General features: G+C 47.5%; 1 protein-coding gene across 3 annotated transcripts in view; it reads right to left on the bottom strand.

The window, feature by feature from the left end:
- Mak (male germ cell-associated kinase) overlaps positions 1 to 24,986 on the bottom strand; it is a 58,394-nt gene that overhangs the window by 7,751 nt on the left and 25,657 nt on the right. For 2 of the 3 annotated variants that reach the window (XM_005398832.2, XM_005398833.2), the window contains exons 7-12: positions 22,431 to 22,602; positions 21,009 to 21,176; positions 18,908 to 19,216; positions 13,420 to 13,592; positions 11,849 to 11,997; positions 4,627 to 4,758 (exon numbers count right to left, since the gene is read on the bottom strand). In XM_005398832.2, the coding sequence (XP_005398889.1) occupies positions 4,627 to 4,758; positions 11,849 to 11,997; positions 13,420 to 13,592; positions 18,908 to 19,216; positions 21,009 to 21,176; positions 22,431 to 22,602 (1,103 nt within the window). Of the gene's footprint in view, positions 1 to 1,154; positions 1,230 to 4,626; positions 4,759 to 11,848; positions 11,998 to 13,419; positions 13,593 to 18,907; positions 19,217 to 21,008; positions 21,177 to 22,430; positions 22,603 to 24,986 lie in introns of all 3 variants that reach the window. The other variant, XM_005398831.2, reaches the window with a different exon arrangement.

Raw genomic sequence — 24,986 nt, 5'->3', positions numbered from 1 at the left:
AACCCTATACAAGTAGCTAATGAACCTTTTTTTTTATAGCTAAGGTTCAACTGCTAAATGAACCTTTTTTTTTATAGCTCATGCTCGTCCAGAATCAGCAACCTATCTCTTATTTCAAAAAGACTTTTGAGAAGGAAGCTCAAAGCCATGACTGTATCTCACAGCAGTGACAAAAATCCTGGGAGGAACTGTCTGATAATATCTAGGTAAATATTATTTTGTCCATTTTATAGATGGGGAAACTGGTAAATGACTTGTTCCAAATCCCAAAGCAGGGACGTGCCCAACACTACAAGCCATGCAGGGGCTGGGGATTTAGCTCAGCGGCAAAAGCAACTGCCTGGCAAGCACAAGGTCGTGAGTTCGGTTCCTGGTACCAGAGGAAAAAAACAAAAAACAAAAAACAAACCATGTGCTGAGCGGGTGTGAGACCTACTGCTGTCAGAGGAGTGGTGGGAAAAAGAACAACAGCGAATCAAGTCTTCTTAAACCATCTTGGCGTACTTGTTTTGTTTTTGGCTTTTTGAGACAGGACCTCGCTCTGCAGTTCAAGCTGGCCTTGAGCTCACTTTGTAGCCCAGGCTAGTCTCAAACTCACAACGATCCTCCTGCCTCAGCCTCCCAAGTGCTGGAATTACAGGTGTGAGCCACCACGCCCGGCCTATCTTGGCGTATTAGCCCAAGTACCCATGAGCTTTAGATTTCTGGGCCGGAGCTAGCGGCCGGTGTTGTGGAAAAACCAGGAATATTAGTCCCCTAGGAAACCAACTAGCTCCATGAACCTGGCAGACACTGTCTTTTAAATGAGTGTTGTTGCTTAAGAAATGAGTTTCAGAATTTAAACAACATATATATCCCAGGAATACTGCTCATGGAGTTAGAAAATGCTCTCTTCAGTCTTTCCCACAGCACTATTCGCCTGATTTCTGTAGGGTGCCAGCACGAATTTAAGAAGACAAGGGAAGCAGTGCTGTGCAAAGAGTCTCGAGCAGATGTAGAGCGCGTCCCTCTGTCCCAGTCCTGAGGTGAGGGCTGAAAGAGGTCACTCGGCCCTGCGGCGCCGGGGAGGGAGGGGGGTCAGGGACAAAGGTCGCGGGAAAACTACGCGGGAGTCAGAGAACAAGCTGTGCTCATTCGTTATCTGCAGAAATTACCTTGCGGGTCCTCTAATAGTTCAGGAAAACTTTCATTGCATGACAGTTTTTCGATTGGTTTTATTATGCTTTCTTCTAAAGAGAAGGCAGGCGGAAAGAGAGAATGAATAGTGAGGAGAATGTTACAGAGAAAGCAGAGAGAAAAACGAATCAGATGATTCACGAAAGGACCCTGAGGAGGTGCCCCGTGCGTCGCGGCTTCCCTTGGCACTGACTGTGCGTCGCCCAAAGCTGCAGTGCTGTCACCTGAACTTGTGTAACTGCTTGGTTCTGTGAATACTGTTTTTAAATAACAGAGGAAAAACGAGGAAACGACAGAGCCGCGCCTTAGCTCTATTAAGTGGGTGAATGAAGTCTTTAACAGTGTGAGACCCGGTACAAAAAAAAGAAAAAGAAAAAGAAAAACTTCAGGCTGGGGATTTAGCGCAGCGGTACAGCGCCTGCTTGGCAAGCGCGAGGTCATGAGTTCAATTCCCGGTACCGGAAAACAAAACAAAACAAAACAAAAAGAGTGTGAGACGTGGTAAAACGTGCAAGAGCAGTTTTACCTCTCACGTCAGGACCCCGCGTCAGGCTGCATCCTTGCTACAGCCAGTGAAAAGCACCGAAAATCCCAAAATGGCGCCGGCCAGGACACACTTCTTTGTCCTTCAGATCCCACGCGCATGCGCCAACAAACCTCCACTCCTCTCAAAATACAACACTCCGCCTGCTCCTATTAACTCCAACCCTAGTCTAACCTAATAAAGACCCATTCCCCAGCTCCCTCCTCTGAGGGTCCTTGCAATCTTCTGCAACCCTCCTGCACCAGCAATAAAGGCTTGCTTTTATCTCCCTCTGTCTCCTGCTCTACCTGGTGCCAAACCTAACAGTCAAACTTTAAAAATCTAATACCACCTCTTTCTTGGTTTTTGTTTTTTGTGGTAAATGGGGACTGAACCCAGGGTCTTCCCACTTAGTTACGTCTCTGGCCCCTTTTTATTTTTTATTTTGAGACAAGGTCTCACTAAGTTACTAAATTGCCTAGGCTGCACTTGAACCTGCAGTCCTCCTGCCTCAGCCTCCCTGGGGTTATAGGTGTACAACACCACGCCCAGGCACCACCCACATTTTAAAGTGACAGTGTATTTCTTCATACACTTTTAAGTTGGTATCTGTTCATCATAAGTTAACAGTTGCAAATGATGTTATTTCTGGAATACTGAAATTATAAATATTTGAAAAATAAAACCATTATATCTTTCCTTTAAATATAACCTATGGAATCTAAATAGCATGTGACTTTATGCCCACCAATACTGATGTAAAAATATATCCACTCACATTTGGAAATTTCACATTAATCCTCCTCTCCTAAAATTACTTTTCCTTTCTTTCCTTCTCTCTCTTTTCTTTCTTTCCTACTCTCTTTTCTTTCTTTCTTTTCTTTCTTTCTCACTCTCTTTTCTTTCTTTCTTTTCTTTCTTTCTCTTCCTTCCTTCCTTCTTTGCATTTTCCTCCCTCCTTCTCTCTCTCTCTCTCTCTCTCTCTCTCTCTCTCTCTCTCTCTCTCTCTTCTTTCTAGAAAGGGCCTTACTGTGTTCAGGCTGGCCTTGAACTCACTATGTAGCTCAGGCTGGCCTCAAACTCCTGCCTCAGCTTCCTCAGTGCTAGGATTACAGGTGTGTGCCGCCATACCTGGCCTTAAAATTATGTATTTTTTATAGTGCTAGGAATAGAGCTCAGGGCTTTGTATATCCAGGCAAGTGCTCTACCATGAGCTACCACCCCACCCCTAAAATTATATTTTCATTTATAGCTTAGCTTCCAAAAAATATTTTTTTTTGAGACAGGGTCTTGCTATGTAATACAGGCTGGCCTTGAACTTACTTATGTAGCCCAGGCTGGCCTCAAATTCACAGTGATCCTCCTGCCTCAGCCTCCTCAGTGCTGGGATCATAGGTGTGCACTTCCAAATTTTATCCAAATATACTTTTATGCTTGTATGTCTTTAAACTGATCACTCAAAAATACGGATGAATTTTAGAAAGTTTTAAGTTTCTGTAACCATATTACTTTTTTCTGCATTAAGTTATAATTAGAATGATTCATTATATAAAATTAATTGGAAAAGATGAATGTTATAGATTTCCATTACTAAACACGAAAAGCCAGTTTTCTTAGAAACACGTTTCTGTCCCTGTCTCTCTGACAACTGAACAGCCTTCATACTGAGCAACATTCTTAGCCCTTTTTATTTTCAAGTTGAGACAAGTTTCCACTAAGTCACTAGTTTGCCCAGGCCAGACTCAGACTTGAGATCCTCCTGCCTCTGCTTTCCAGTGTGCTAGGATTACAGGTTAACGCCCCCACGCCTGGCTCAGAAACACATTTCTTAACGAGGAAAATGAGACTCTTTTCAAACAGCTTAAGTTTAACAAATGAAGGTTGTGGGAACCACCTTCATGCTGACAGGGCTCAGCATCTGTCCCTGTCTGTGTCTATCTCTGTCTGTCTGTCTCTCCTGTACATAGAACCATTGAGAAACTCTGTTAAGCGAGAAGTTTCTGGGAACTAAAAGTGTTTCTTCACAGCTTTGCTGGTCTGGTCTTCTTTTCTGGTTTACTCCTCAGAGCTGCAGACCAAAAAAAGTACACAAACCACGCATAACAGTGGTCTGTAATTACCGTCAGCTCACAACTGCAGCTCACATCTTCAACTTCCTGAAAGCTAAGAACTGAAAGCCTCCTGCCTTAGAAAAGATTCTCTAGGGGTGGTGTCGCACACCCGAGATCCCAGCGCTCAGGAGGCTGAGATGGAAGGATTGCTATGAGTTTGAGGCCATACTGAGTTCAAGCTCAGCCTGAACTATGAAGTAAGACCTTGTCTCAACCAAAACAGAACAGAACAAAACAAAAACCAAGGCCAGGCATGATGACCCACACCTGTAATCCCAGCACTCAGAAGGCTGAGACAGGGGAATTGCTATGAATTTGAGGGTAGCCTGGGCTACAAAGTGAATTCAAGCAATTCTTAACTGCACAGTGAAACCCTGTCTCAAAAAAACCCCAAAAACAGAAAACAAAAAAGAAAGGATTTTCTGCACAGTCTTCCAAGGGTCACTTATTTTCTCACCACTGACTTCAGCGTAACAAATGGCCCCGTTGCTTGGCAGGAAGATGTTCTTCCGCTTTGGGGGGAAACACATCACCTTAACCTGTGAGAAGCCTTCTTTTCTTTTGTGAAGTAGAGGAACTGAGGAACACCTTGTTATTCAATAAGGCTGATCTACTGAGGACAGAACTTGCACGGAAGGAAAAGATCTGGCAAAGGATTTCCTTACAACTGCCTGTGATCACGTGTTATCTGCAAAGCCTTCCGGTCCCCCTGCTAGGGCACACACACGCCCACTGGAGGGGCTATCTAGCATAGGTGAAAGTAAACATCCCTAGACAGCAAGCAGCACTGATATCTTAGATGTACTCTTGTGTTACCTGCATTATTTCTTTTGAAAGCAACTTCTGCTCCCACAGGTCCCAGGGACTTAGGAAATAGCTGATTGTTCCAGGCGTATGAGTTGATGTCCTTCCCGCTGGTTCTGAGGGACACGTGCTTGGGATTTACACCTTGGAAGAACAAAGCAGTGATTTCAGTGCTCACAGGCTTGAAGGAAAAATAGGATCTGTCTGAACAAAGCCAGACAGACTGTGGACAGGAGACCAGAGCTAAATTTAGGTTGAAAAGTAGCAAATACTTGCTTTTTGAAGAACCATAACAAGATCCTAACCCCTCTGCCACACACTTTATAAACAGGTCACACTTTCTATAATTTAAGTAACTGCAAACATTTGACCCTCTTCTTATTTGTCTTGCAAAAACTGGGAAGGCACAGACTTGTTTTTCAAAACCACTGGCAGTTCCTTGTCATTCCCTGAAATGTACACTTGGAGCCAGACCTTGGTGAACAGCTGGCCTCACAGAGAAGGCCGATGTGTGATCTGGAACCCAGGAAAACCCAAAAAGCTCCGAAGCAGACATGTGAAGAGCCATGTGGGGCGCTTATTTGCATACAATGGTGGTCTCCAGCATTTTTGGTCCCAGGGCCAGGTTCTGTGGAGGCCAGTGTTTCCATGGACCTGGGCGGAGGTGGCTTGGGGATTAGATTCTTTCTCACAAGATTCCTCTCACGCACGTTCACAGTAGGGTTCGCGCTCCTATGAGAACTCAGTGCCATGCCGGATGCGACCGGAAGCTTGGGTGCTGAGGGCGCGAGGGGGAAGGACCAGAGTGATGGGAAGGCAATACAAAGGATGCTTTGTGGGCTGTGCTGGACGAAAGCTCACCTCCTGCTGTGTGTCCTGGTCCCAAGCAGGACTGCACCCGCCCACAGCCCTGGGGTGCTAGCGGTCCAAGGGGCTGTTTTAAACTTTTGAAAGAGATCTGAAGACTTCTTGACTGGGTCTGGTCAGGCCTTGGCGTCCCGCGTACCTCCTCATCAGCTCATGTGGGCACCCTCTCGGAGGAGGACTGAATTAATTTAGGAAGTCAGAACTGTTCTGGGAAGGATAAGCTTTTGCTTATTGCAAACTGGATCCCTTACAAGTTTCACATTCATGAGACAGGCATAGGGATTATCCATGGGCAACAAAAGGGTTTAAACCCTCAGGAGCAAAATTCCCCTTACAGCAAGCTGCCAGCACCGAGATCAAGACCGTGTGCAGCAGAAATCAATCTGTCTGGGTGAGGAGGAGCCTCCTGCACCCCGTCACCCTCCGCCTGTGACCGGCAACCTCCATCACAGCTGGCTGAGCCTGAAGGGTTAGCCAGGGGGCGAGACACCCTGGAAATGCGATGTCTGCATCCTTGGAAGCCTTTCCCATGCCCTCAACCCCTTACAAAGACCTAGCCCCTCACCCCTATGTGAGATTCCTCCCGGAAACCTGCCCACCGTCCCTCTTAGCAAAGTAGCCTGACCTAAACAATCCCTAACGTTTCTCTGCTCCTTGGCTGTGAGTGGACTCTTTCCCACTCTTGGCCCAAGTGGCTAACAGTGCCGTTTCAGAGGAGGAATGCGGAGCCTCAAACGCGCCCGTCACCGGTTCTATAAGAGCCACTCCACGGACTACTGTTCCTTCCCTTCTTCCTCTCTCCTTTCCAATTCTTTTCATTTGTACTCTACTTTTTTTATTTTGAGAGCAGGGGTGTCTCACTAAGTTGCCTAGGCTGGTCTTGAACTCACAGTCCTCCCACCTCGCTCTCCCAAGTAGCTGGGTGGGCACAAACACCCCTGGCTAATTTGTCTTTTTTCCCTTTTTAAAACATTTCCCTTCCTTATAGGATATAACTCTGTATGGATTTTGGCTTCTAATAAAACAGAAATAGAGCCATAGCAGGTGATTATCTAACAAACAGGAACAATTCCTTGGCAATTCCCTGTATTAAAACATTTTCACTCAATAAGAAAGTACAAGGTAGAGGAAAAATTACGGCCTGGGCAAAATCCCTAGTTTCTTTTTTCCCTAAAGAAAATACATGTACTATTGAAGATAACTGATTTAATTTAAGGACTTATGATAAAGATTCCAATTTTATTTGGAATAGTTTTATCACAGAAATTATTTATTAGCATATAAGCTTTCATTGGAATCTTCAATATACCAAATGCAGGCGCAGAAATTAAATACATGTTAATATCATCATTTGCTATTATAATGATACACAGCATTGCCTGATGATAATCTTTGACATTACAGGAGATTTAAAAAAGTCATTTAACAAATAATTACTGACTGGGCATGGTGGCACACACCTGTAATCCCAGTACTTGGGAGGCTGTGGCAGGAGGATCATTGTGAGTTCAAGACCAGCCTGGGCCACAAAGTGAGCTCAAGGCCAGCCTGAACTACATAGCGAGACCGTCTCAAAAAGACAAAATAAATAAATAAATAAAATTAAAAACAAACGAATAATTACTGACCACTCCTGTGTGCCAGGCAGTGTATGTGGTACTGGAATAAAAGTGGTGAGAAATAAATAAGTCAGTTTCTACTCTTTTGGCTCTTTCCATCTAATGAGAAGGAAGACATTTGTAGTTACAATTAATTAATTGGCAGTGTGCAAACTGTTTAGTGGAGGGTAAATATCAGAAGCAACAGAATCCTTAAGAAAAAAGCCATCTCGCCAGGTGTAGTGGCGCATACCTGTAATTTCAGCACTTGGGAGGCTGAGGCAGGAAGGTTGTTGTGAGTTTGAGACCAGCCTGGGCTACAAGGTGAGCCCAAGGCCAGCCTGAACTGGACAGCGAGACCCTGTCTCAAAAAGATAAAAAAAAGAAAAAGAAAAAAGCCATCTGAAGCTGGGCTGAGAATGGCACCCCAGGGGTGGGAAAGTGTTCCCAGGAGAGGGGAGGGCGAGGGCCAGGCCCCGGGACTGGAGACTGGGAACTCAGGGACGTGGCCCGCATGCAGCAGGCACAGGTGCGGGACCACGCCAGCCTGCAGCGGGAGGAGCGGTCGGGTCCAAGGACTCTGTGTCATCTTAAGAAATGGAAAATGGACTGGGCGAGGTGATTACAGAAACTGTGCAGGCCACTCACTGGCTAGGAGGGGTGGAGAGAGGAGGGCAGGGAGAAGCCTCCTCCGCGCAGGAGCTCAAGCGAGCTGTGCACCGCTGTGCGGGCTGGCATGGGTGGCACGGGTGCCGCGGGCTCATACTTGGCGTCCAGGCTCCAGGCACAGGGACTGAGGCAAGAGGGCAGGCGTGAGGGACCCTGGGTGCTTCCCCTGTGCTCTGCTGCAGCCACTCCGGGATAATGCAGCACCCCAGACTTACAGGGGAGCTGAGACATGACCGCAGTTCCACTGCAGGTTCAGAAAACAGAAACTTAAAATCCTGCTCCAAGGGCCCAGTCTGCCAGGAGCCACCAGTACCTATGACACTCGCGTCTCTTTCCCTGAAGGCCAGTGTCACACATACCTGGTCCTTGCAGTACAATGCCATGTTGCCCCGCAATGTATGGTACATTTCTAGAGTTCTCATCATCCTGAAGGTCAGTATGTGACCTTTCCAGGTAAAAAGAAGGAAGTGCGCAATGATATGACTCCTTGTATTTGAAGATATTCAACTATGAAAGTAGCAATGTGTCCTAAGCAAGTACCCAGGATTGCTCCTTACTCGGGGTTCTGACGTCTGCAAACCTGCTGCTTCACACTAAGTGCTCAGTTAATATTTGTCCAAGGGACTGACCCGAGCCCAGTTCTGCCTTCAAATCTCAGCTAGTCCCGAATGGAGGGCAGGGGGCGCGCATCTTCCTGCAAAGAATGTCAGCAGGGTAACAGCTAGCCTTATGTTTTGGTTTGAAGCAGTTCTTTGTCACTTTGAGTCTACTTTCTTTCTCTTTCAATTTTTAAAATTTGTGCAAGTACACGTCTGCAGTACATAATGATCACATTTGTCTTTGGGGGCTGGTACATGTGGAGCGTACTCTCTCTGTCTCAGTGACATCCATACGTTGCTCCCAGGTGACTGTGGAATTCCTTAGGTCTTTCTAGTTAAAAAGAAAACAACGGGACAGGTCCCAGACACCCACAAATGTGTTCCTGAATGCCACATCAGAAAGCAGAACCACAAAAAAGTGGTGGTCCGCATCTGTTTATCCTTTGCCAATCATTTACAGTAATCACTTCCACCACCAGAGGGCTCCCTTCTATTATTACTGAGGCAAGGACTGACTTGGTACATTTCAGGCAGTGAAATGGACTTGATCTTTGTTTTTTAATCCAGAGGAAGGTGTTCCCCATGAATCTGTGTTATGAAATCTCTGTCACAGCCCTGTGGCCTGAGGTGAGAGGAGAACTCTGATGGTTTCAATGCCGACAGGTGCAAAGGTACCGGTAGCAAGAGTTTTCCGCTCAAACGGTTTTGCTCTTTCAGAAGTGCACCTCACCCTGGTGTGTGGACTCCACGCCTGTCAGCTTCCCAAGGACCTCAGCCCCCATCGCCCCTCTTCCCCCGCACCCTCTCCCCGTGTAAGGGATGATTTCCGTGACAGGCAGACCCCTCCGCAGCCCCCAGGACAAAGGCACCCCAACTTCCCCCACGGTGGTTCCATTCCTCAGCAGAACGCCCCAAAGAATACTTCACACTTCTCACTCCCTACTTCCCTGCCTCTAATCACTCTGTAAGCCCTCCCACCCGGATCCCCCTTCACCCACTCCAGACAGAAACTACGCAACGTCACCAGCGATGTCGCCACTGTCCAGTTTAGTATTTCTGTCCCTTCCTACCCAGCAGCTCAGCGCTTAACAGCCTTCCCTTCTGGCCTCGGGACACCCCATCCGGGCTTCCGCGTCTGACCAGCTGCCTTCTCCCCTCCCTCTCCCAGGAAGGCACACGGCTCCTTCTCCCAGCCTCTCCCCGGTGATCCAGTCCAGTCCTGTGGATTTAAATGCTGCTGTCCACATGCTGGCAATTTCCATGTCTCTCCTCTTGGGCCCAGGAACCCCCTCAGTGTCCTGGTCTCTCTTGTCCCGCCATCTCTGACTTCTCCTCTGCCTGCTGGTCTGTTTCCCAAGCATCTCCAATGTAAGGCCCCCAACAGCACAGCAGGCCTCCCTCCACCCAGCCTGATCCCCCTGCCTTCCCCATTTCACTCCGCCCAGCATGTGAGCCCCAAACTCACTCTTCTCTACATCCCAGTATCTCACCAGCAAGTCCACCTCCAAAGTGCACAGGCGTCCACTGGCCTCTACCCATTGCTGTCTGTCCCCGGATGAGGGCAGCAGACTCCTAACCAGCCTCCTTCAGCTGCCCTGGTCCTTGGGTGATCTGTTCTTTTTTGGGGAGAGGGTGATTTGTTCTTCACATGGCAGACAGAGGGTCTCTCCAACGCACACATCAGACACTGCTCACCTCCTGAATTACTCCAAGGCCTTGCAGTAAACGCAGAATAAAACCCAAGTTCCTTCCCCGCCTCAGGGCCGGCCTTCGAGACCCACCCCCTCAGCTCAGGAGCCTTGGAGGGCGAAGCCTTTGGAACTCAAGAACGTCTCTGGGAAACCCCTGCTCCCCACGCTGCACACACGCTGGCTCCTGCAGGCAGCTCCTCACTCCCTCTGGTTTGCTCTGCTCTCCACGGAGCGGAGGCTCTGCACAGCCCTGGCAGCGCCCAGAGCCGCGGGGACCTGGCACGCACCAGGTTCTTCCCGCATCACCACTGCGCGCATGAGTGACCCGGAGGAAGGAATCAGTGAGACACAAGTGCCTGCCCCTCCTGCCCGCAGGTCCCGGCGTTTCCTCCCATGAAGTGTTGCTCGTCCTTGAGAAACCAGGAGACACTACTGACACGACACAGGCCAAGCCTTCCCTCTGCCGCTCCCCCTACACCATTTCTCTGATTTTATGACCCAGCTTTTCAGGCCCGTCCTCATTCCCACTCTGGTGCCTCGGAGCCAGAACAGTGTCCTTACAACAAAACAAACATCATTCAGCCTGCTCAGATCTCCGAATACCCAGGCGGGTAGGTTTTGCCGCATCCCTGAGGACTGCATCGCAAGCTCCTCAGCCTCACGGCGCACCTCGGCGGCCTCCTCCTGCCCTCAGCACAGCAGTCCACCCCAGGCTTCATTCTCCCTACAGCGATTTCGACTCAGCACCCGTGGCTGAACCTGCTCGGGCACTAGGCCTTCTGTTGTCTGTTTTATTCACTTCTAAACCTTCTTATCCGTGTCTTCTTATCACTGTCTAACAACAGGACTGGGTAGCAGCTGGATCCCTAGAGCTGAAATGTGTGCAGCTGCCTAACAAGTACAGAGGGAAACATGTCCTGTATCAGCCTCTCCCCCATCTCCTTGCCAACCAGCTCCGGGAACTGAGGACTGGCCACTCTGGAGACAGACGTGGGAGAGGTGGATCTTCCTCCGCAAACGACGGAGTCTACAGAAACACAAAGCCAAGCGGCATCTCTTCCTTTCGTCAGACTCGAAGCATCTGTTTAAAAACTGATTTTCTTTCGTACTGCACTGAATTTTAGGATTTTCTCTGGACAGAACGCTTGGAGAGGGTACATCCCGGACTTCCCACTGTCTCTCCAGACCGTTCCTCCTCGCTCCGGGTCCGCTCCCCCAGCTGGCTAGTGGAGAGGCCGGCCGGTCTCTGATTGTCCACCTCCACCATGCTGTCCTCTCGAGACCTTCTCTGCCCCACTGCCAAGTCAAAACCCACCTGCTGACACGATTCCTTCCCTTCCGTGCCACTACCGAAGCTCATTCATTAGCAAGTCCTACTGGTTCCACCACTCGATACATCCGTTCCTTTCTCCTGTCCTCCCTCCCTCCCTTCCATTTTTTTTTTTTTTCCTAGTGGTAGGGATTCAACCCAGGCCCTTCACACTGAGCTACACCTCCAGCCCTTTTTATTTTTTACTTTCAGACAGGATCTTGCTAAGTCACTAAGTTGTCCAGGGTTGCCTCAAACTTGAAACCCTCCTGCTTCAGCCTCCCAGAGTGCTGGAATTAGGAGGCCTGTGCCACTATACCCAGGTTTGCATGTCTTAAGAGGTAAGGGGTGCAGAAAGTCCTTGGCAGCAGACGTAGCCACCGAAGAGCCCTGTGATTATACATTCTGTACTACTCTGTGCCCTTCCGAGAGACTGCAGAGTGCCTGGCCGGACCTGTCTGTCTTCTGTTTGGCAGGAAACATTTCGTTTTCTCTGCTCACCTGGAAGGTATCTTGATTGTTTCAAGTAGTACTGCTTGGGTGCAGACATAGCTGACAACTCCGAGTCAGATTTGAGGGACACAACAGCAGGTACACTCTTGTTTTCCCGGGGCAGGTGGCTGGAGCCTAGCAGTCCTGACTCTGGAAGCCTGGGAAGCCGACAGGAGATAGTGTTAGGACTGACCCTTCCCGCCCTCCATCCGTCCTTTTGACTCTCAACGCGACTTCCCAAAACAGTTTCTGTGAGTCCTTGTGCGGATGGGATTGGTGATGACTCCCCCGCCCAGACCTTAGCAGCATGGAGAGTTTTTTCTGGTCCCAGACAGGATGTGGATGGAGCTTTCTTTTGGCAGTACTGGGGACTGAACCCAGGGCCTTCACACGGAGCTACTTCCCCGTTCTTTATCTGTTTATTTCGTTATTTAGACAGGATCTCTGAAGTCACTAAACTGCCCAGGCCGGGTTCAGACTTGCAACCCTTCTGCCTCAGGACACTGGGCTGGCAGAACCAAGCAGCAGAGGACGGATGTGCCCTACGTGTTCTTGTCTTTTCTGGAACTGTGCCCCGCAGCCACTGCTGTGCAGGAACAGATGACTCTGAAGGAGACGTTAGAACCCTGGCCTCTATTTCTCCCTTTCTGCTTGCTGACTGCCATGAGCGAACTGGCCTCCTCTGCCTCGTCTTCCCACCACGCTGCGTTGGGCCTGTGCCAAGGGACCATGGACTGAAACCGTGAGTCAAATAAATCTTCTCTATAAGCTGACTGCCTCAGTTACTTTGTCAGAGTGGTGGAAAGCTGACTACTACAGGGGGAAGTGGACTTTTTCTCAAGTTCAGGTATTTTAGGGATGAGACCTGTGGAACATGAGGACCTGGACATGGACTGGTTAAGAATTAGCCAAGCACTTGATGCTTTAGAAATTCTTTATGTGTCCTCAGGGGTGTGTGCACCTTAGAGTGATGGGCTGTGCCCTGGGCCACAAGGAATGGCTATAGATAAGCTTCCCCGATGCAGGACACAACTCTTCTCCTTATTCTTCTGTCTCAAAGAGGAAAAAACTGAAGGTACAGTCAGTCCCCAAAGGGTCACATCATCAAGGATGACCTAACTTATAAAAAGAAATGAAACTGTCAAAGGTATTGAACTTCCAGAAGGATTGGGAAGCAACCAGCAAAAGTTTACAGGCAAGCTAAGAACTAAACCTTAACACTGTCGGAGGCCTCGCTGACTCTGTATATGGTGCCCTGCTTCCTGCAGACAGACACATGGATTTCCAAGGAGAACAGTGATCGTGATTAGCAAGAGCACCACACAAACAAGAGCCCTTCCCTGCACTCAAACGTGTGTGCGCACACACACACACACACACACACACACAGGTAAGTGCTCACAAACACATAGCACTCATCAATTACTGTAAGAACAGTCCTACTGTTTTAGAGGCATTCACAAAGATCTGAGTTTTACAGAAGAAAAATAAACTACCTCTTTGTGCTTTAAGGTCTGTATTTATTCACGTGTAATAAAATAAGGTTGATGCATAGTAAAAATATGAATTTAAAACCTTACCGAAACGGAGGGTCTTTTTTCCTCTTTTCTTTGAAGACACTGATGCTTGGCTTCTTGGAATGGGAGGCTCCGAAATCACTGTCCTCAAACTCCTCCCAGCCATCTCCAGACTTGAAGACAGCCTGGCCCCAGCGCCTCCTCGCGGTTTTGTGACCCAGGGTGCCCACGGACTTCTGTGTGGAAAGCCAGCATTGTAATCTTTAACAGTCTTCTGGATCCTTTTACACATAAAAGATCACATCAGACATTGAGTCCCCGTGCTTTGCAGAGCCTTCCGCAGACAGTCCTGTGTTGTCACGCACCACTTCATCACAGGACACGCTCTTACAAAGGCATCCTGGGGTGACTGGCGCTGTACAAACATCACAGAGGGCCCTCACTCAACCCTGCATGGCACAGCCTACCACACGCCCAGGCTGAAGGCTACAGCCCGCTGCTCCTCAGCAAGCAGCCTGCCCCGTAGGTCACCGTGCCAAATGCAGTGGCCACGACACAGGGGTTGGCATTTGTGTGTCAGAACACACCTGAGCTCAGAAGCAGTGAGGAGGGGGTGGGGCGGAAGCTTAGTAGCAGAACACATGCTTAGGGTATGTGAGGCCCTGGGTTCAACCCAGTGTGCGCGCACACACACATGCACACACATGTGCACACACAAATACTCAAAAGAAAAGGTACATGAAATCCAGCATAACAGGATACAGACAATGCTCCTTAGCTTGAATGGAGCCTGCAGGACCAGGATTGCTCTGGGTGAGTCAGTCACTGGATCAGTAAATGTGAAGGCCCAGGGCATGGCTGTATGGTAATGGTGGGTTTTATAAACACTTTTCTTTTTCTTCTTTTGAGACAACATCTTGCAGTGCAGGTGGACCTTGAGCTTGCAGTGTAATCCTTAACTCATGATCCTCCTGTCTCAGCCTCTCAAGTGCTGGGGTTATTACCATGTACAGTCAAAAAGTACTTTTCTTGGTTTATAGTAACTTTTTACTTTATAATCTTTAAATACTTATAAACTATTTTTAAATTTGTAATTTGTAAACTTGCAATGACAGCTTAGAAGACCAGGACATTCTAGGTGACAGGAACTTTCCAGCTCCATGATAATCTTATGGGACCACCATGATATATGCAGTGCATTGGGGATGGTAATGTAGTTATGTCATTGTTATGGGTGATACATTGTGTCAACTTGGGGAGTCTAGAGGTTTGGCTAAGTGACTCAGCAGGAAGCCAGGGTGCTTACTTTGTATACATCCTGAGCCTGTGGAAGAGGAGTGCATGGGGATTATGTGAGAGCTACATGCCCCTTTGGTGGGGTAGCCTGTTTACAGTGTGAGGGAGGGAAAGAAGCTGCTTGCCGCCATTCCCCCCTTTGCTCTTTCTGCTCTTTCTGCTTTGCTACCTTCTGCCTCGGAGCCAACCAAGTGTGGACTGAGACCTCCACAAACTGTAAGCAAAATAAACCTTTCCTTCCTTCATTTTGGGCGTTGGGTATTTTGTCTCAGCAACGAGAGAAAAGTAACCAAGACAGTCATCATGACTGTACTTAAGGAGGTAATATATATGCACTTTAAAAGCACTAACAAAATAGCATGGGCCCCAAATCTGATGGGTGTTCAGAGGGAGGCAGGATCACTGTGAATTTGGAGTGGCGGGAATGTGAGTACTCAGGATCTGAGTTGACTCTTCTTTAATGTTAATGATCAAGGAAAGGGGATGTCTTACTTACTTTTCTCTTGTTGCTGAGACAAAATACCCAACACCCAAAGTTAAAGGAGGAAAGATTTATGTAGCTCACAATTTGTGAAGGTTTCAGTCCATGATCGGCTGGCTCCAAGGCAGGGTGGCACATGGCAGAGGGGCAACAGTTCATGGTGGCAGAAGACAGCAAAAGCAACAAAGGAGAGCAAGGCAAGCCTCTTTCTGGCCCTTATTTTGTATCTAGTCTACTGGGATTAGGGTGGTGCCAACCCAATCAGTGAATGATCCAGCCATCACCCACCCTTAATCCCAGGACCCTTAATCCTAGCATTGCACTGTGAATCAATCACACACACTAGATTCAACCCCTCTGAAGAAGCCCCACCGAAAACTGCATGAGGCTTTGGGGGGACATTTGGACACAAACCACAACCTGGGGCCTTGGCTGAGTCTCCTTGGGCAAGTGACTCAGCTTTCCACAGCTCTAAAGTCCTTCTTAAACAGGGATGGCCTTAAAGAGGAGGCGCTAAGGCTGGTACATCCGGTGTCGTTTCCTGCTTCCTTCTCCAAACGCAGATGGACACCGGAAGAGCGACCGCCACCTTGTGGCCACAGACAGAAAGCCGCCTGCTGAGGGGAAGAGACAGAAAACAGAAGCAGCCGCTTTCTCCTCCTCGGGAAGCTGCCTGAGCTCTGGCTGCCCACCAACCCACTTCTTGGTAAGTGAAAGAAACACCCCTGCGTTTAAGCCCCAGGGTCAGGTTCTGCAGTACGTCACTGAGTAATCCTGACAGACACAGACAGGCAGAGAGCGGGGGCGACTTTAAAAGTCTGAGTGATCATCTCAGAACGCTGGCTCTAGTCACAGAAAAAAGGAAAGAAAGCTTGGCCTGGGCTGGTTTTACACAAATTTACAGAGAGTGTTCTGGGAGCACATGAACTGCAAAATCCACCAGTCCATCCCAAACTAGGGAACGGAGCGATGTTGGCGGCAAGAAGATGCCGATGGGATCGACGTGCTGCCGCAGGAAGCTGGCGGTCCAGGGATGGGGGCTCGCCAACATCTGCACTGGCATTGCCTCTGCCCAGGAGAACGAGCTGCGGATGCCGGGGTTAGTGAAAGCTCACACCTCGCTGGGCCCTGGCTCCCCTTCAGCTGAACCATACTTTAAGAAACCAAAGCAGAAGAGGGCTCAGCGGGGCCAGCAATATCCAAGCACCCCTGGTGTCTGGGAAGATGGAGGGAGCAAACAGGAATGATGGTCATCAAGTAGGAAGTTTAGCAAACTCCATTCCAAAAGGTCTGGTCTAAAACGCAGGCGCAGACTCTCAGAGCCACTGTTGGTGAGGCCTAAGGAGAACTAGTGGGTCACACAGGCCCCTGCTTTTCACTGAGAGCAAGCAACGCCGCCATTAGATGCAGGGTGCACGGGCCTCAGTCAAGTCAGGACAGAAGTTTCCATGATGTGCTTTTCAGCGAAAAGCAGCGAAGGACAGCAGAGATGGATCAGCGCATGCTCAATAATTTGACAGACTGCTGCTTAGTGGGTCACCGTGAATTTAAAGGGCAGCCCCAGGGGCCGGCTCAAGGCTCACTGCTTTTCTCTTCATCATGGAGATACAGGAAGAAAAACAAAACTAAACAAATCCATAGATGGCAAGAAGTTGGAAGGAATAGTTAAACTGAAAAGAGTTGAAGCATATAGTTAGAAGTCTGGGGAGTAAAAGCGAGGTCTTGGAACCGTTTGACTTCTAGAGATCAAATACTTAAACAGAAGTGCAGAATAGGGGCTGGGGATTTAGCTCAGCGGCTAAAAGCGCCTGCCTGGCAAGCGCAAGGTCGTGAGTTCGGTTCCCGGTACCGGAGAAAAACCAAAAAAAAAAGAAGTGCAGAATATATGATTGAATAGAAGGATTACAGAAAACATGGAAATTTCAGCTGACACACTGCTCAGTCCCGGTCCAGGAACTTATCAGCTGCATGAAAATGTGAGGCGGGGTTAATGCAGGTAGGGGGTGGAGCACAGTGCGTCGCACTTGGTGACGTGATGACGTAATACAGAGTAACTCCCGCTCCTTTCCTCAGTGTGCACCGACAGTGGATGTGACTTCCGGGGGACGGTGGGTGCAAGCACTGTGGCCCGAGGTCCTGGAATGCTGGTAGTGGCTCATGCCGCTTGACCCCTGCCCGCCAGCAGCCCCGCGCTGAGTGGGAAGCAGGAGGCCTGTTGTTGACTAGGGGTCACTTGAGCAGCCCCTGAGGGATGTGGGGACGTTTCCCCCAGGGGCACATCCTACAAGGGCTACTTTCAGATACTGTAGTTAAAGAGCTGCCTTTCGCAAGAGCGACTGGCTTTTATGAAAAGCTACAGAAGACCAGATTTCTCGCTCAGGATATAGAACTTTCTACTCCTCGGGACTGACACGGAGATGAAGCAGACTCCTCCAGACCCTGGAGGTCGTCTGAAAATACTGTGCAGTACTTGCTCCTTCATGCAGACTCCTGAGAATGTGCTGTGTGGCGGGCACCGTGCTGGGACCGGGGGCTGTGCTGACAGACAGAAGGACTCCTCACAAAGCCTGCCTTCTAGTTCTGGCTGTGCACAGTGGATTTACTGAAGAGGGAAGACCCGGGCTGCGTGTGGCGGCACCAACCAAGAGGCTCGTAGAATAAAAAAGGAAAGAAGGAAGGCTCCCCACTTCCTGTGTGCTCCTCCGCGATGGCCCTCTGCCATGCCGCTCTGCCTCAGAGCCAGCCGATTATGGACTGAAACTTCTACAGACTGAGCTAAAATAAACCTTTCTTCCTTGAACTTGTGGTTGTTGGGTATTTTGTTCCAGCAACAAGTAAGACAGACAATGGTACTTGATGGGCTCTCACCCCCGAACACCAGTGGGAAGAGATCGTTTTAGTCTGAGCCTGATACCTAAAAAACCCATTCTGTTCATCTTCATTAATACTTAAAAACAGTGTGAAATTACTGTTAGGACCTTAAGATTTAGGATCAGTATTCTCGAGTACTCTTTATTTTTTTTTGTATGAAGCCAGAACCCAAGGCCCTCTTACGGAGCTACTTCCTCAGCCCCTTTTAAAAATTTTAAATTTTGACTTCTTCCTTTTTTTTTTTTGGTACTGGGAATTGAACTCACTATCTCCTGTTTGCAAGGCAGGTGCTATGTCGTTGAGCTATATCCCTGGCCCCAAAACTTTTAATTTTGACACAGGGTCTCAGTCAGTCACTAAGTTGCCCAGGCAAGGCTTGAACCTGGATTCTCCAGCCTTAGCCTTCCACAGTGCTGGGTTAATAGGCTTCCACTACCAAGCCCAGCTCTGGTTCTTTTTATTTCTTTGAATTCTTTTGTGTGGAAGTAACTATTAAAGGAAATCTGCAGCATGCCTACTTTTAAATTTTTATGCCACAAGTTATTCTCTTTTATACTCTATTAGAATGTCTTTTTGCTTTTGTTTTTGGTCTTTTGAGACAGGGTCTCACTATGAGGTTCAGGCTGGCCTTGAGCTCCCGTTGTAGCCCAGGCTGGTCTCGAACTCCAAGGATCCTCCTGCCTCAGCCTCCCGAGTGCTGGGATTACAGGCGTGCACCACCACACCTGGCCACCCTATTAGAACGTTATGTTGTCTCGTGTCGAGCTCCTCCCGGAAGAAGCAGGCCTTTAATACAGAACAGTCTTTTACATCTCCCTCAACATTACTAGCAATGCCTGGAGACGGAACCCTAACTGCACCAGCCCAGCTCTTTCCTTTAGCGTATCGTTGTTGGCTACTTACAGCGGGCACGTTTTTGAGGATGCTTGGAAACATCTGCGCTGGTTTCTGTTGAGTCTGTTGCTTCGGGGGTGGCGGGGTCCCCACGTTCTGCAGCAGCTGGATGGACTGCAGAGGTTGGTGGCTGTGTTTTGGCTGGGATGGTGTGACAGTCTGGTCAATGACATCTGGCAGAGTCTTAGGTTCCAGTTCAGCTGAAGATGGCTTTGATTCTACAGGCTGCAGCTGCTTCTTTAAAGACTGTTTGGATTCCAGATGATTCGAGGAAGGCCCTAACACCTGGCCAACTTGGAAATAAGGGTGTTTCAGTGCCTGTAAAAGCATGGATACGTTACATTACATTAACATTTAGCCAGTCTAAACGGGCCCAGTTCAAGTTCTGTGCACCCTTCATTTGGGGTATATTGTCTACCACTAACAATGTAACAATGGTTTTGTTCATTTGTTTTTTGAAACAGGGTCTTGCTGTGTAGGTCAGGCTGGCCTCAAATTGCTGCAATCCTCCTGCCTCAGCCTCCTGGATGCAAGGATTACGGGCATGCACCACTACACCCTGCTTGACTTTTCTTTTTTTTTCTTTTTACTGAACCCAGGGCCTCTCATACATGGTAATCACGTGCTCTACCACTGAGCTGCACCACTGACCATTCAACTTTCTTTTTTTTTGTACCGGGAATTGAACTCAGGACCTTGTGCTTGCCAGGCAGGCATTGTGCTGCTGAGTTATATCCCCGGCCCTGATTCTTAAGAAATCAAATCTTCTGAGTTTTCTTCTATTATTTTTATTTATTTAATTTTTGGACACAGGGTCTCGCTATGCAGTTCAGGCTGGCCTTGAGCTCACTGTATAGCCCAGGCTGGCTTCAAACTAGCGATGATCCTCCTTCCTCAGCCTCCTGAGGGGTGGGATTACAGGCGTGCGCCCCCACGCCTGGCTTTCTTCTATTATTTTTATATTCATGGTCTCCTCACCCTGAGGTCAAATATTCACATAGGCTTTCTTTTAGTCTTTAATGATTTAGTGGTACATATGTGTATACACACATCAGTAGAAAAGGAAATATATATGTGCCTCAGCTTCCTGCAGAACTAAATAACGCATATTATTTCATCCTTTGGTGACTTATCTGTGGAGTCTACCCATCCACTGAGAACTTCTGCCCCTCCTGCGATGCCGGTTCACCTTACCCAGCCCTCTGCAGCTCACGGTGAGGCCTTTGTCAATTCCAAGGCCGGTGCTTTCGCCCTGTTCCTTTCTGTGACTCCGCAGACCTTTTTCATACCCGTCCACCCCGCACTGCTCTAATTATTTATCCTTGTTCAAACACAGCTTGACTATTCTTTCCCGTTTGTTTTTTCAGATGGCCTCAGAAGACATTTTTAGATAAAATTTTTTTTTTTAAAGTGACCTGTTTGGTAATTTTCATATATATTTTATATTTAAATGATAAGAATGCAATAAAATTGATCCTATTTTAAAATTTAAGCCCTTTGGGCCGGGGACATAGCTCAGCGGCATAAGCGCCTGCCTAGCAAGCATAAGATCCTGAGTTTGATTCCCAGTACCCCCCAAAACGAAGTTAAAATTTAAGCCTTTTCCCAATTAAGGCATGGCGTACCATAGTCACAAGAAACACAGGGCGGGCGTCACAGTGCTGCCCTCTCGTGGAGCCAGAGGCAACAACCTCTATCGCTCCGTCCTAGGGAGGGAGGATCTGCTGTCCTGGACAGTGAAGGGCAATTCCACCTCAGCCAACCGAGAGCGCAGAAAGTCCACTAAGGCAAATGATGGGTGAGATTACTTTTCGCTGCCCAGGACAAGTGTCTTCCTAACTGGTTTGTCACGTCCTGAATTGTTAAGAGTTTGATTCCATTCTAGCTCAGCCCGGTAAATTTCCTCACCGGAAGCAAAAAACACAGGAAGAGGCCAGCAGTTATATAACTGCATTTCTAAGGATCTTCCATGCCTAGAAATGGATTCATTACACTTACTGCACGTCTTCATTTTCTCAGTAAAACCTTGGCTGAGAAAAGATTTCTCTTTGTAAGTGAGAACGGCCTGCTATGGTAAAACCCCACGGTGTAGCAGGGAGGCCTGTCGCACCTGGCTTGCTGTTGGTCGTTTCTTTGGATCCCAATTCAACATTTCCATCATCAGGTGAATGGCTTCACTACTGGCGTTGGGAATAAGAGTTTTTAAGTTGATGGGAACACACTGGGGAAATCGGAAGTTCATGGAGGACGCAAGCTGGTAGCCTTCGGGCCAGTCGCTCTGTTAAGGGCATAACAAGGGCAGGCAGGGGCGAGCAAAGATAAGTGTTTTTAGTAATCAATTTGAAAACACTATAAAAATCACTCTGGTGTGAAAATTTTATTTTTTTATTTTTTTATTTTTGGTTTTTCTCCGGTACCGGGAACCGAACTCATGACCTTGCACTTGCCAGGCAGGTGCTTTTGCCACTGAGCTAAATCCCCAGCCCTGGTGTGAAAATTTTAATGTTAATTTGTAGGAGTCAATGGGAAAATAAAATACCAGACACTCTATATGATTCAGTCCTATAATAAACCACACAGAAAAAGAACCCTGAATGGAGAGTTAGGAAAAACAAGGGAGGACTTTTATAATTAAACTTGGACGATGACGACTGATCTTTACAGAAAGGCTGCGTCCCACCCAAGTCCTTGTTACACAATGCACATGAAATCGATGTTACAAATTACACATACCTGGGAACGACAGTTACGTTAAAGCTTTAACATCTACAGGACATCTCTGATGACAGGCACACACTGACTTCATCAGGATGTAATTACGCTTAGTGAACAATTTTTAAGTGCCTCTTGGAAGGTAAGCTCTACCAGAAATGTAGTATGAACTAAAAAGTACTGTACTCAGAGTTTAAGAAACCAAATATCTATGGCAGAGGAATATAAACCCAACCAGGAAAGGGTTATGAGGAAAGCCCCCAGGGGCTTATAAACACGTGACAAAGGGGATTCACAGAACAAGCAGCAAGCAAGTGAGCAAGGCTGTCTATGTAGTTACCAGTGATCACTGACCCAAAGTCATATGCTAAAGAGATAAAAATTTCCTTGAAGGTTTTTTTTTTGTCTTTTTGAGACAGGGTCTCGCTATGCAGTTTACACTGGCCTTGAACTCACTTTGTAGCCCAGGCTGGCCTCAAACTCACAGAGATCCTCCTGCCTCAGCCTCCTAAGCGCTTGGACTACAGTCATGTGCCACCACACCCAGTTCCATCCTTAAATTCTTAAGGAAAGGCAAATACTGCCCTCTTTCAGTCTGGTAGGATTCTGGCTTCTCGCTATTTTTATCTCACCCCAATAAAAAATAAAAAACATAAGGAAATCATTAAAATATAAAACTATTTGAAAATGAAAAATCAAATACGTCGGTAAAACTTTTTTAGACAAAACTTCTAAATAATCAGAAGATATAAAATTAAAAGTAAAGCAGCAAGTTAGAAATAATCGAAGGTCATCACGATTTAGGAACAAGCCTACTTACCTTCCTGGGAGTCCCTAAAACTTGGCAGATTTTAAAGATTTCATCAACTTCACTTGTCCCCGGGAAAAGCGGTCTTAAGGTGTACAGTTCCGCCATTATACTTCCCACGGCCCACACGTCAATGGGGGAACTGTATACCGAAGACCTTAATAAAACTTCAGGAGCACGATACCTGCAAACACAGCAAACAACGAAAAAAGGATTATTGTCAGGGAAACTTCGCAGGCGCGTGACTTCACGGCTGATATGCTGTTAGGTGGTGAGACCTTGTCGGAGGCGGTCGCTGGGGGCGTGACCTGGGAGGGTGCATTCTTGTCTCTGTCTCCTCCCTTCTCTCTCTGCTTCCTGGCTGCCCGGGGTTGAGCAACTTCCCTCCACCATGCCCTTCCACCGCGCTGTTCCTGCCTTGGAGCCAGCCAGCCATCGTCTAAAACTGTGAGCCAAGTTAAACCTCTCTTCCTGTATTATTATTATTATTTTGGTCTTTTTGAGACAGGGTCTCACTATGCAGTTCAGGCTGGCCTTGAGCTCACTTTGTAGCCCAGGCTGCTCTCGAACTCACAATGATCTTCCTGTCTCAGCCTCCCCAGTGCTGGGATTACAGTCGTGTGCCACCACACACAGCTACTTTTTTTTATCCCCAGCCCTCTCTTCCTGTAAATTGTGGGTGTGGAGTATTTTGTCCCATCAATGGGAAAGTGACTAAGACAAACTTTCCAAAGAATCCTCCTGCAGGAGGAGCTTCTCCAAAGCTAAGTATACATTAAAAATAATCATTTGAGCTCTTAACACTTAATTTGTTTAGATGGATAAATGCCACTGTCTCCCTTTATTCAAGCTTTGTTTTCAATAACTGCAATGTGCTCCAAGCATCAAAGACTTGAATGTTGGGTCTTTCGTTTATTAAAAAATTCTACATTAGGATTTCCAAAGTATCTGGGACAAAATGAAACCAAAATTTAAAGGACTTGTCTACAAGGAAGTGAGATGTCACTGTAAATCCCCTAAGCTGGTTTACAAGGTAGTTCTTCAAAGGACAGTGACAAATGACAAAAGAGATCACATACAGACATACTGAAGTTCTGCGGGTATTTTTTGTAGTTTCATCACAAAGAATTGACAGTTCAGTTGCTCTACTTCCGCATGTGTCTATGGGATCTGTAAACCCTGATAAGTACAGTCTGTATTTTGGTTGGGAGAGTGTGGGGATACAACTCCGAAACAGTTGCACACCCTCACTAACCCACGTATACTTCTGCTTTCTTGGTGTCTTAATTTAGCAAGAACACTTTTCCTTTTTTTTTGTTTGTTTGTTTTGGTTTTTTTCTGGTACCAGGAATCGAACTCACGACCTTGCACATGCCAGGCAGACGCTGTGCCGCTGAGCTAAATCCCCAGCCCCAAGAACACTTTTCATGACACTGGGTTTGTGTGGAATCTCTGTCTGTGCTACCACCGCAAAACAGTACTTTTATCTTCAGTGTGGAACCCAACTGAAATTACAGTAGCACTCGCTGCCATGTCAGATGTTTCAGCTCTCACAGAATGCACAACTCAAAGCTTGACCTTGATTCAAGGAAATCTAAGTCATTTTTAGGATCAAGAGAACTGACTTTTCCTTTGCAGCATTTGAAGATACTTGTTGAAAGCTGGCATCGTGTGGCTGTGTGTGTCTTTCTCCTATGAAGCAGCTTGGACTCTCACAGCCATGTACCACCTACCTTTTGTAACTTGCATAACAAAACCTGAAGTGAAAGATGAGTGAAATTAACTTAGCAGAAGTGTCACTGACCTAACGGAGAGGGAGTACACCTCCTAGAATGATGCGAAATTCACCTGAAGCTACACTCACCCACGGCTGTGTCTGCACAGTCCTGAGATAGTGACTAACTTTTCCAATGGGTTCTGGTTTTCACTAGGTCATGACTATGGTCCTGGTGATGAGTTACAAATATCAGCACATGTTTTCTGGAGGTGGTCAGCATTTCTCTCAAGGAACAGAAAAATGCTCACTTTTTCAGTGAATGTACACTTTTGTTTTTTGTAGTTCATAGTTGATAAAAGATTTCACTGCAAAATAATTTCTTCAAAAAGCACTACCCAATGTGTTCTTCAGAGCGGCTGTAACAAAGCACTCAGCCTAGACGGTTTAACAACAGCAGAAGTTGTTCTGTCAGCAGTGCAGGAGGCTGCAAACCCAAGATCAGGATGCTGGTGTGGCCGTGATCCCCGCGGTTCTGGGGGAGAATCTGTTGTAGCTTCTGGTGCTGCCAGCAATTCTGGGCACTGCCTGGCTTGTGGACACGGCCCCTTGACATCCACTTCTGCCAGCACAGTACTGTCACCCTGGGTGTCCATACACAGCATCCGGGGTATGTGCCCCTCTCTGTGACTCTGTGCTAATGGGGACACCAGTCTTACAGGATTGACACCCACCCCCCCCCAGTATGACCTCAGCTTAACTTGCTTATATCCGCAGAGGTCCTGTTTACCATTTAAAGTCACATTCACAGATACAGGGTTAGGATTCCACCATATCTTTTTTTTTTTTTTTTT

Source organism: Chinchilla lanigera, unplaced genomic scaffold, assembly GCF_000276665.1.
Source record: "Chinchilla lanigera isolate Chin_1 unplaced genomic scaffold, ChiLan1.0 scaffold00064, whole genome shotgun sequence".
NCBI lineage: Eukaryota > Metazoa > Chordata > Mammalia > Rodentia > Chinchillidae > Chinchilla > Chinchilla lanigera.
Note: the sequence above shows the minus strand (reverse complement) of the source record. Positions and strands in the feature narration are given on the sequence as shown.